The sequence below is a fragment of the Hypanus sabinus genome, unplaced genomic scaffold (genome assembly GCF_030144855.1).
Source record: "Hypanus sabinus isolate sHypSab1 unplaced genomic scaffold, sHypSab1.hap1 scaffold_2057, whole genome shotgun sequence".
In the NCBI taxonomy this organism is placed as follows: domain Eukaryota; kingdom Metazoa; phylum Chordata; class Chondrichthyes; order Myliobatiformes; family Dasyatidae; genus Hypanus; species Hypanus sabinus.
The window spans coordinates 21,990-34,571 of record NW_026780160.1 but is presented as its reverse complement, the minus strand read 5'-3'; the positions used below and the strand labels follow the sequence as shown (position 1 = coordinate 34,571).

Genomic DNA, 12,582 nt, shown 5'->3' with positions numbered 1-12,582 from the left:
AGGCCACTCGGCCCATCTGGTCCCTGCCCACATTTCTGTTCCATATCAGTATATCAAAATCTACCCGGGCCGTTCCGCTCTCACTCTCCCTGAGATGACAGGCTGCCAACCATGTAACCTACTCTAGAAATTGCTTAGAATTACCCTACTGCATAGCCACCTATTTTCCTAAACTCCATGTACCTATCTAAGAGTCTCTTAAAAGACTATTGTATCCGCTTCTACCACCATCGCTGGCAATGCATTCCACACAAACACCACTCTTTGCTTTAAAACCTTAGCTCTGACATGTCCTCTGTCCCTACTTCCAAGCAGCTTAAACCTATTCCCCCTCGTGTTAGCCGTTTCTGCCCTGGGAAAAAGCCTCTGTCTATCCACACGACCGATGCCTCTCATCATATTATACACCTGCATGAATTCCCTGCATGATTTTCTCCGGGCTGAACAAGACGATGAGCTCACTGTGGTTGTGACGTTGTTCAGGTCTCCGGACGAAGCTCGGGAAACAATGCTTAAAGTCTTCAGATGTTAAAGTAGAACAGTTCAGTAATCCACGGAATAAGTGAGTGGGAGAAGAGAGTTGTAAATCCACACGAAAATGTAGAGAGAAGGCAATTACGAAGAATTCCACACAGATTCCACGCTGGGTAAACGAAATAACAGTCGCCGAAGATCTTATCCGTCGATTAGTTCCGAAATCCACTTAGAAATATCACCAGGTGACAGTAACAGGAATATCGTCTTCAAGTGGTTACCACAGAACACCCCGAAACCAGGTAAGGGGCCAACAAAAGTGATACCACGGGTACTCCAGCAAATCCACACATATGAATTATACGAAGTGACAGTCACACATCCGTTGTGCACTGCGTGCCGATGATCAGATCAACCCAACCTTTTGGGCATGGAAGAGTTGCAGCCTATAGCAGTCACACGCTGAAGTTCCAACAGCTTGTCTCCCTCTCCCTCTCCCGCTCCCTCAGGCTGCCGCAGCTTGAGTCTGACGTCACAGCCCTCCTCTCTCAGGCACTTAAAGCGACACTCACAGTAAACGAACCTGCGGTCTTGTAACACAATGCACCTCTAAAATCTGACAGGAGGTAAGCGAGTGAATCTTCGATGGTGCAGAGTCAGAAACAAAAGAGTTGCCAGCCTGAATCAGGGGCTCCAGAGAGAGATGGGGTCCAGAGGAGGAGGACGAATAAGACCAGCAGGATGTGGTTAAAAGTGAAAGATTGGAAGCATTTGGAAACTGGTTGATCGAAAAAAAAGGTGGTTAATTTCTGCAAAATACAGGTGGAAATCAACAGATCAAGCAGAAATTTTGGAGAGGAATAAATAGAAAACGTTTAGGCAGAGCCCCTTCCGCATGCCTAGCCTGTGTACTCCGCTGCTTAGTTGCTCTCTGAATCGCAGAGTTCCTCCAGCGTTTTGTGTGTGTCCAGCAACTGCAGAATCTCCTGTGTTTTTATATCTGCATTTTACTTTGGCATTAGAGACACGTTGATATTGAGTATATTACTTATGGGAGCCGCTTTCTGCGTTAAAACAGCTGCAGATTTTTCCTATACCCAAGATAAAACAAAAAGAGATATGGACATTGAACCGGTGCTTGCAGAAATGTTTAATGGCACCGTGATTACCCATAGGGCCATGAGTTAAGAATTTCGCCGGCGCTTGAGTGCCGATGAAATGCGCAGGCGTCAGGCTGAGGCCTCCCTGACTTTCACGCATGCGCACAGTACACAGAAGCCTTTGAAAATGTCGGTCGAAGGTAAGAGTGATTCTCCGTGTTTTTATCTTAAACACCGACTTCGGGATAATTCCTCTGAATTTCCGACACCGTGGCCAGCAATCCCGGGACAGTCCTGCTCTCTTCCCTCTCTCTCAGCCCCTCGATCCGTACACGGGCCCCGGGGTGCTTCCGGCCGCTGAGGGAATGGGAACCGATGGATCTCTCAGGCAGAGCTGAGCTCCAGCTATCTAAATGCAAGGATTAGGAACTGGAAGAAAGACAACAAAATCTTTTACATCAGCAGTTGAGAAAATCGGCATTAGGACTCTTTTCCATAGATGCTGCCTGGCCTGCTGAGCTCCTCCAGTATTTTGTGTGTGTTGCGTCCTCTACCTCCTCTTGCGCTGGACTTTTCTATCGGTGAGAACATGTTTTGTCCCATTCTCTCTGGGTACGTAATGACATCAAACACAACATCAAACCTGTTGGAAGATGATGTCCCGGGGCCTGTTGCTCCTTTTGCTGTGGTACCGTTTCCTGGATGGTAGCAGCAGGAACAGTTTGTGGTTGTGGTGAATTGGGCCTGTTTGTCCCTGATATTCGTTGGGCCCTTTTTACACACCTGTCTGTGTAAATGTACTGAATCATGGAAAGTAGATTGTGCAATGTATAAATTCCTTGTTTATATTTAGAGACATTTTTTGGTGTATAAAATGATGAGGGGTATTGAGCGTGTGAGTGGCCAGAGGAGTGTTTTTTTCCCCCAGGGGTTGAAGTGGTTAATGCCACGTTTCCACACTCCCATAGACCCTTTGTCCATCTCCTGAGTAAATAGAGTTTGAAAAATATTTAATGTCTCCCCCATCTGCTTTGTTCCACACGTGGATTGCCATTCCGGTCTTCCAGAGGACCAACTTTGTGCCTTGCAATCCTTTTGCTCTTAATCTATCACTAGAATCCCTGAGGATTATCCTTCACCTTTTCTGTGACAGCAACCTCATGCCATCTTTTATCCATCCTGATTGATTTCTTACGTGTTCTCTTGCATTTCTTATACTCCATAAGAAACTGACTGCCTATCCCTGTTATGCAATTCCATTTTGTGCTTTACCAGGGTCTGAATATCTCTTGCAATCCAAGTTTCCCTACAGTTTCTATCTTTACCTTTTATTCTGACATACCCACTTTGTACTTTCAAAATTTCGCTTTGAAGGCCTCCCATTTACAAAACACACCTTTGCCAAAAGGCAGCCTGTCCCAATCCACAGTTGCCAGATCCTAGTGTTGATTCCAGGTGTTAATCCATCCCTGAACACATCCACCTTTCCTACGCTGCTCCTTGTATTGAAATATACAGGGCTCAGCATATTCACTGCACCATGCTCAACTTTTTCATTCCTGACTTTGCCTGAGGCCTGAACAACATCTGTCTCCACAACCCCACCACTATCTGTTCTGTTATTCAGGCTCCCATTCCCCCTGCAACTTTAGTTTAATCGTCCTTACCCCCACCTCTCACCATGCAGATCTATAACCCCTTTGGCTTTCCTCTCACAGATCAATAAAAAGGAGGTGCATACAAGGTACAGGCAGATAGGAACAAATGGGGTACTTATGAAATACAGGAAATTCAAGTGAACACTCATGAAAGAAATAAAGGCATGAGGTTGCCCCAGCAGCCAAGGTGAAGGAGAATCCTCAGGGATTCTGCAGATATGTTACGAGCAAAAAGATTGCAAGGGAAAAAAATAATTCTCTGGAAGATCAGAATGGTAATCCATATGAAAGGATAGCATAAACTAGCATCCGTATTTGCTCAAGAGATGAACACAGAGTCTACAGAATTGAGGCAAAGCCGCATCAACTTCATGGACGCTGTACAGATTACAGAGGTGGAGGGGTTTGAGGCAAATTAGTGTGGATCAATCCCCAGGGCCTGACAAGTTGTTCACCTGGACCCTACAGAAGACAAGTGCAGAAATTATTGGGGCCTTAGCACCGATATTTAAATCATCCTTAGTGATAGGTGAGGTACTGGAGGATTGGAGGACAGACAATGTTGTTCCACTGTTCTAGAAAGGCTGTAAAAATAAACTAGGAAATTATACATTGGTGAGCTTGACATTAGTACTGGGAAAGTTATTGGAATCTGTGTGCAGGAACCAAGTATATACTGTAAGTATTTGGATAGGTGTGGACTGATAAAGGATAGACAGCATGGCTCTCGCCAATCTTATAGAGTCTCTCCAGGAAGTTATCAGGGAAGTGGTTGAAGACAAGGCAGTGGATGTTGTCTACATGGACTTTAGCAAGGTACTTGACAAAGTCTCATATGGGAGGTTGGTCAAGAAGGTTCAGTCACTCAGCATTCAAGATGAGATAGTAAATTGGATGAGACATTGTCTTTGGGAGAAGACAGAGTGTGGTAGCAGATGGTTGCCTCTCTGACTGGAAGCCTGTGACTGGTGGTGTGCCACAGGGATCAGTGCTGGATCTGTTGCTGTTTGTCATCTATATCAGTAATCTGGATGATGGTGTGGTTAACTGGATCAGCAAATTTGTGGGTGACACCAAGACTGGTGGTGTAGTGGACAGTGAGGAAGACTATCATCGCTTTCAGTGCTACCTGGACCCGCTGGGAAAATGGTTTGAGAAATGGAAAATGGAATTTAATGCAGACCAGTGTGAGTTGTTACACTTTGGTTTGACCTACCAAGGGAGGTCTTTCACGGTGACTGGTCGGGCACGGAGGAGTGTTGTGGAAGAAAGGGACCTGGGAATACAAGTCCTTAATTCACTGAAAGTGGTATCACAGGTAGATAGGGATGGAAGGAATGATTTCAGCCCATTGCCCTTCATGAACCAAAGTACTGATAACAATAGATGGCTGTTATGTTGACTTCTAGAAGACATTGGTGAGGCCTAATTTTGAGAATTCTGTGCAGTTTTGGTCACCAACCTGTAGGTAAGATGTAAAAGTGGTTCAGAGAGTTCAGAGAAAATTCACAAGGATTTTGCCAGGTCTGGAGGACTTGGGTTAGAAGGAAAGATTGAACAAATCATGACTTTATTCCTTGGAATGTAGAAGATTGAGGGGAGATTTGATTGTGATAGAGAGGCACAGATCGTGTTAATGCAAGCTGGCTTTTTCCATGAAGATTGGGTGGAACGACAACCAGAGGCCATGGGTTAAAGGTGAAAGGTGAAATGTTAGGGGAAACATGAGGGGAATCTTCTTCATACCGATGGTCATCCGGGTGTGGAATGAGCAGCCAGCACAAGTGGTGCATGAGAGCTCGACTTCAACATTTAAGCGGTTCGTGTAGGTACCTGGATGGTAGCGGTGTGGGAGTGAGCAGTTTAAATAGTTCAGCACAAACTAGATGGCCCAAAGGACCTGTTTCTGTGTTGAAATTTTCTATGATCGTGACAAGAACCTGGAATAATACAAAAATTCACTCTAACCCCTTTTGACAGTCGTGCGAACCAACCAGTCATTTCAGCAGGAATTTTTTATATGGCGTTAAAACTGTGGCACTTTAAGTTAATAATACATAAAAGAAGATCCCAGCTGCACGTCAAGGAAGACTACTTGCGTGAGAGTGTTTCAGTTACTGTGGGGCCAGGCACCCATGAAGCTCAGCAGGAACAGGGAATAATACCAATGGAGAGAGTCAGACTGAGCCAGGTCACAGATTGGAGACGGCAGGAATGCCCCATTCTTATAGAAACAGGAAGAGCGTCAGGGAATTGATGGTCATTCCAGATACCAGCAGTCTGCCCAGTCAGAAGATGATTTCTCTGTCCAACTTGGGTTTAACCTCACTGTAACAGTGTGATACCAGATCAAACCTTGGCAGCTCAAGTAATCTCATCTGAAATGTCCTACACCCATTGATGGATTTTGTAAATCTTTTTACAGGTTAAAACTGAGAACGAATTCGTCTCCAGGAAGCTCAAACATGGCACGCCAGATTTGTTGTCTCTCTTTGGATATTTAAGAAGTGGATCCAGGGATCCAATTGACCACCCTTCCTGCTCAGACAGTGGGAATAGATTCACTCAGTTATCACAATTGAAGGTACATCAGCATGTTCACACTGGGCAAGGCCATTCACCTGTTCTGTGTGTGAGAAGGGGTTCAGACAGTCTTTCCACCTGTGGACACAGCAGTCAGTTCACACCACACTGGGCAGAGGCTGGTCATCTGCTGAATTTCTGGGAAAGGATTCACTCAGTCATCTGACCTAATGGCTCACCAGCGAGTTCACACTGGGGAGAAACCATTCACCTGTTCAGTCTGTGGGAAGGGATTCACTCAGTCATCCAACCTACGGAGACATCAGCGAGTTCATACTGGGGAGAGGCCGTTCACCTGCTCAGTCTGTGGGAAGGGATTCACTCAGTCATCCCAACTACAGAGTCATCAGCCAGTTCACACTGGGGAGAAGCCATTCACCTGCTCAGTCTGTGGGAAAGGATTCACTCAGTCATCTACCCTACTGGTACATCAGCGAGTTCACACTGGGGAGAAGCCGTTCACCTGCTCAGTCTGTGGGGAGGGATTCACTCAGTCATCCCAACTACAGAGTCATCAGCAAGTTCACACTGGGGAGAAGCCGTTCACCTGCTCGGACTGTGGGAAGAGATTCACTCGGTCATCCACCCTAATGGCTCACCAGCGAGTTCACACTGGGGAGAAGCCATTCACCTGCTCAGTCTGTGGGAAGAGATTCACTCAGTCATCCCACCTACAGAGACATCAGCGAGTTCACACTGGGGAGAGGCCGTTCACCTGCTCAGTCTGTGGGAAAGGATTCACTCTGTCATCTACCCTACTGGTACATCAGCGAGTTCACACTGGGGAGAGGCCGTTCACCTGCTCAGAATGTGGTAAGGGATTCACTCTGTCATCTACCCTACTGCTACATCAGCGAGTTCACAGTGGGGAGAAGCCATTCACCTGCTCAGTCTGTGGGAAAGGATTCACTCTGTCATCTACCCTACTGGTACATCAGCGAGTTCACACTGGCGAGAAGCCGTTCACCTGTTCAGTCTGTGGGAAGGGATTCACTCAGTCATCCCACCTACAGAGACACCAGCAAATTCACACTGGGGAGAAGCCATTCATCTGCTCAGAATGTGGGAAGGGATTCACTGAGTCATCCAACTTACAGAAACACCAGCGAGTTCACACTGGGGAGAAGCCGTTCGCCTGCTCGGACTGTGGGAAGAGATTCACTCGGTCATCCCACCTACAGAGGCACCAGCTTGTTCACACTGGGGAGAAGCCGTTCACCTGCCCGGACTGTGGGAAGAGATTTACTCGGTCATCTACCCTACTGCTACACCAGCGAGTTCACACTGGGGAGAAGCCGTACAGCTGCTCGGACTGTGGGAAGAGATTCTCTCGGTCATCCCAACTACAGAGTCACCAGCGAGTTCACACTGGGGAGAAGCCGTTCACCTGCTCAGAATGCGGGAAGGGATTCACTCAGTCATCCCACCTACAGAAACACCAGCGAGTTCACACTGGGGAGAAGCCATTCACCTGCTCAATCTGTGGGAAGGGATTCACTCGGTCATTCACTCTACAGAGACATCAGCGAGTTCACACTGGGGAGAAGCCGTTCAGCTGCTCGGACTGTGGGAAGAGATTCACTCGGTCATCCCAACTACAGAGTCACCAGCGAGTTCACACTGGGGAGAAGCCATTCACCTGCTCAGAATGTGGGAAGGGATTCACTCAGTCATCCCACCTACAGAAACACCAGTGAGTTCACACTGGGGAGAAGCCATTCACCTGCTCAATCTGTGGGAAGGGATTCGCTCGGTCATTCACCCTACAGAGACATCAGCAAGTTCACACTAGAGAGAGGCCATTCACCTGCTGAGAATGTGGGAAAGGATTCACTCAGTCATTCCACCTACTGGCACACTTGTCAGCTCACAGTGGCGAGTGGCCATTGTTATGCTTGTTTACATTGCGTGCTGCTTGTTTAGTTTTAACCGAGGACACAGACACTCAGAGTCAGATGGAGACGAAGGAGGAAAAATGGAGGAATCGAAACCAGGGAACTAGTGGCCAAGGGTGACTGTTTGGAACTTTCCTTTGCCCACAAGGGTGGGCTAATTATCGATTCTCCATACATCGTAAGTGTGGTTGTCACCTCATTTGATCCATAGCAGTGGATCTGATGTGGGGTATCCTGCGGAGACCACTTATGTGTTAACCATTGCCTGGCAGTGGTGTGGCAGTTCATTTTAAGATGATACCCCTTATGGCAAGTCACTTCGGGTGATAATTAGTATGTGGATTTGGAAGGATGACAGATAAAATCTACAGCAACTGTTGTCTCGTTTTACCACCACGGAACCTGTGGAATACGACATAATTGCCTTCTCTCAACATTTACCCTGGATTACAATTATCTCTCGCATCACCTATTCTGTGGTTGAACTGAACTTTCATACTCTACCATCTCAAGACTCCAAGCCTTGTTTCCCCGGAGCTCAATAGTTTGCGTGTTATATTTATACACATTTATACACATAACACTCACGAGGAAATCTGCAGATGCTGGAAATTCAAACAACACACACAATGTGCTGGTGGAACACAGCAGGCCAGGCAGTAACTATAAGGAGAAGAAATGTCGACGTTTCAGGCTGAGACCCTTCGTCAGGACTAGCCGAAAGGAAAGATATTAAGAGATTTGAAAGTAGTGGGGGGAGGGTGAAATGCGAAATGATAGGAGAAGACCAGAGGTGGTGGGATGAAGCTAAGAGCAGGAAAGGTGATTGACGAAAGTGATACAGAGCTGGTGAAGGGAAAGGATCATATGACAGGAGGCCTCAGGAGAAAGAAAGGTGGGGCGGGGAAGCACCAGAGAGACATGGAATACAGGCAAACAATTAAATATGTCAGTGTTGGGGTAAGAAGGGGAAGAGGGTCATTAACGGAAGTTAGAGAAGTAAATGTCATCCCATCAGGTCGGAGGCTACCCAGCCGGTATATAATGTGTTGTTCCTCCAACCTGAGTTTGGATTAATTTTGACAGTAGAGGAGGCCATGGTTAGACATATCAGAATGGGAATGGGACGTGGAAATAAAATGTGTGGCCATTGGGAGTAGTCTGTTGCTGCTGGTTCATTTCTAAAGCGTTACAGTTTGTAACAAAATGGGGCCTGCATCTGGCATATGAACAGATTTAAGGATTGATTTATTATCGATTTCATCCCTTTTGATTTATTTGTGTGTGGAAAATCAGCAGCAATGGATGTTGATAGATATCTGGAAGTGTGAACCTCTCAGGCATTAGAGGACACCAGAAGGATTGAGTTATTGAGTATTGCTAAAACGTTAATACTTGCTAAGGTGAAATTGACAATGAGGAGGGCACAGATGCAGAGGGTGATAGCTGAACATTATGTATCTGAGGGTGTGTTTAAAGTGGAGGAGTTGGAGGTGTTTCCTGAAAGTAAACCTCATGAGCTTGAGCTCCAGTACAAGTGAGAAAAATTAAAGATGGAGGCTCGGGAAAGGCAGAGGCAGTTTCAGGCTGGAGAGGCAAAAAAGCAGAAAGAAAATTCTCTTACAAAGTGTAATTAAGGGGAAGGCTTAGCAAGCCTATTCTGCTTTGACAGTTGCTGAAGCAGCTTATTATTTATTTATTTATGGTGCCCCGCCCCCCCCCCCCCCCCGCCCCCCAATCATTGCCACTGGGCTATAATTGCGCAGGAGCAGTGTGTGGTTCAGTGCTTTGCTCAAGGACACACAAGCTGCCTCGGCTGAGGCTCAAAATCATGACTTCCAGATCGCTAGTTCAACACCTTAACCACATGGTCAGATCAGTTTGCTTTAACTCATAAAGTTATGTTTACCCTGAATAAGAGTTTCCAAAAGGCACTCATCAAGTTGTGGGTAAACCTAATGAGCTCACCCCAGTGGCCTGTACCTACATTCGCTGAACCCTTTTCCAAAGTTATAGTGGATTGTGTTGGCCCATTGCCAAGGACTAAAGCTAGCCATCAGTATCTGCTAACTATTATGTGTACTGCATCCTGATTCCCAGAGGCAATACCTCTCCGAAATATTAAAGCTTAAACTGTGGCGAAGGCTCTTACCAAGATTTTCACTTTATTTGATTTGCCTAAAGAAATCCAGTCTGATCAAGGATGTAATTTTACATCTGGATTATTCCAGCAGGTAATTTCTGAACTGGGAGCAAAACAAATTGCATCATCTACATACCATACAGAATCACAAGGGGCTTTAGAAAGATTTCATTCTACCCTCAAAACAATGATTAAGACATATTGTGTTGAAAATGGAAAAGACTGGGATGAAGGAATACATTTGCGTTCGTCCGCAGAAAGAGAGTCAGTACAGGAATCAATGGGCTTTACTCCATTTTAACTCGTATTTGGTCGCAGAGTGACCTTAGACCTTGTTAAAAGGAACAGTGGATTGATGTTAACTCGTTAGACTATGTTTTGAGGTTCAAAAATAAACTACACCAAGCCTGTAGTCTAGCGAGACAAAAAGATTTCTCAAAACAAAATGAAGTGTTGGTTTGATAACAGGGCTCACGAAAGAAAATACCGGGTGGGAGATAAGGTGCTTGCCTTATTTTGACGAATCCACTTCAGGTGAAATTCAATAGACCGTATGAAATAGTCTCCCAAATTAATGATGTGAATTATGTTATTAAAACACCCGACTGACGTAAACTAACACAGGTGGTGCACATAAATATGAAAAAACCTTTTTTGACAAGCAGGCACAAACTGTGAGTGTTGTTGTCAAAATATATGAATTTGGCAACCCTGAGAATGAAACCATTGACTCGTCTGAGACTTTTCACAAGCCAAACATGGCCCCAGTAAGACTAATGAACTCGGTTGTTCCAGAAAACATTGATAACAAGTTGGCTCATCTGCAGCCAAAACAACAACAACAGCTGAAGGAATTAATTCTGAAGTTTAAAGATTTATTTCCCGATGTTCTCAAGCAAAGCACGGTCGCAGTACCTGATGTAGATATTGGTCAAGCCAAACCGATTAAACAACACCCATATCGCTTGAACATAGAAAAGTGTAAATTGGCTGAGCAAGGAATTGACTATATGCTGGAAAATGGTATTATTAATCCTTCAGCATCAGATTGGAGCTCACACTGCGTTATTGTGCCCAAACCTGATGTAGTGTTAGATTTTGCACTGTTTATAGGACGGTAAATGCAGTAACAAAAACAGATGCCTATCCTATCCCTATGGTGGATGATCGCATCTATAAAGTTGGAAAAGCTAAATTTCTTACAAAGATTGATCTGTTGACAGGGTATTGGTGTGTCCATTGACGGACAGAGGTAGAGACATTTCTGTGTTTGTGACACCATCTGGGTTGAATGAATACAATGTTTTGCCTTTTGGAAGGAAAAATGCTCCAGGAACATTCCAGGGAATGTTTGATTCTGTAATTCGAGGGTTAGAACACACAGATACCTATATTGATGGCTTCGTCACAGGGAGTGACACTTGGGAAGAGCATATCTCTGCAGTAGAGAAGCTGTTTGACAGGCTTTCCCAGGCCAGCCTTACAGTTAACTTAGCTAAGAGTGAATATGTCCATGACACTGTGACCTATCTTGGTGTTGTTGTAGGTCAAGGCAAGTGGGCTCCTGTTCGGGTAAAAGTCCAGACAATTTCTCAAGTTCCTATTCTGACTGGTAAGAAGGCTCTTCGAAGGTTTTTGGGAATGGTTGGATATTATCGTACGTTCTGCAAGAACTTTGCTGATATCGCCTTTCCTCTGACTAATCTCCTGAAGAGGGGTGAAAAGTTTGTTTGGACCGAGCCTTGTCAGTAGGCATTTGATCGATTGAAAGCCATTTTTATGTCATCAATCTGTGCTCAGGGCACCTGACTTTACAAAGCCATTTTCTGTAGCTGTGGATGCCAGTGATGAAGCTGCCGGGGCAGTGTTATTACAGAAAGATGATGATGATGTTGAACATCCTGTAGCTTACTTTTCGAGAAAATACGATGAGCATCAAAGAAATTATTCCACCATAGAGAAAGAGTTGTTGTCACTCATCTTGGCTTTGCAGCATTTCGATGTCTGTCTTTGTCCTGCGCAGATACCACTTGTAGTTTATACTGATCATAATCTGTTAGTGTTTCTGAGTAAGGTAAATGACAAAACCAGAAGATTGTTAAACTGGAGTCTGATTTTGCAAGAATATGATATTGTGATAACGCATATAAAAACACGGACAATATCATTGCTGATAGTTTTTTCCAGATGCTAAGCTTACAGTTTTAATAGTGAAGTAGAATCTGGTATTTGTATACGCTTCTGCAATGTGTTACATGATAACCATACATGCATTGTTTTACATACTGTAGTTTGCAGTTAAAATTTTGCACTTTTACATCAAAGTTCTTTTGGGAAAGTGTTATGAATACCTCGGTTTTGTTTGCTGTGGACTGTCACTTTAAGAGAGTGCCAGAGTGAGGTGGGGACTAACAATGACGTCAGCCGCTGACTTTCTCAGCTCACTTTTGATTTTTACAGAGAGAGAGAGCTCAAGGAGGCGGGACTGTCTGACTTGCAGCTTGTTTACATTACTCCCAGTTTGTTTAGTTTTAAGCGAGGACATAGACACTCACAGTCAGAAGGAGACAAAGAAAGTGAACGAAAGGACTGAGACAAGGAAGCCAGTGGCCAAGGGTCACTGTTTGGAACTCTCCAGTGCCCACAAAGGTGGCTGTCTTATCGATCCAGTGCACAGCAAATGAGTGCCTGTCACCTCGAATAATCCACAGGAGTGGATTTTGTTCGGG

General features: G+C 45.1%; 1 protein-coding gene across 2 annotated transcripts; it reads left to right on the top strand.

Annotated features, from left to right (window-relative positions):
* The first annotated feature begins 1,747 nt into the window (after window positions 1-1,747).
* LOC132387640 (zinc finger protein 420-like) lies at window positions 1,748-12,031 on the top strand. 2 transcript variants are annotated; one of them, XR_009509961.1, is made up of 2 exons: window positions 1,748-1,774; window positions 11,400-12,031. XR_009509961.1 is itself a non-coding variant. In XM_059960026.1 (2 exons), the coding sequence occupies exon 2, from the start codon at window positions 5,986-5,988 to the stop codon at window positions 7,510-7,512; it is 1,527 nt and encodes a 508-aa protein (XP_059816009.1). In that variant the 5' UTR covers window positions 1,763-1,774; window positions 5,658-5,985; the 3' UTR covers window positions 7,513-9,432. The 2 variants fall into 2 exon arrangements, 1 of the variants encoding a protein (XP_059816009.1); XM_059960026.1 differs by lacking the exon at window positions 11,400-12,031 and adding an exon at window positions 5,658-9,432 and having other exon boundaries at window positions 1,763-1,774.
* Window positions 12,032-12,582: the final 551 nt, after the last annotated feature.

Excerpts from the sequence above, each read along its gene's own strand:
- LOC132387640 (XM_059960026.1), top strand. The coding sequence starts at position 5,986 with ATGGCTCACCAGCGAGTTCACACTGGGGAGAAACCATTCACCTGTTCA.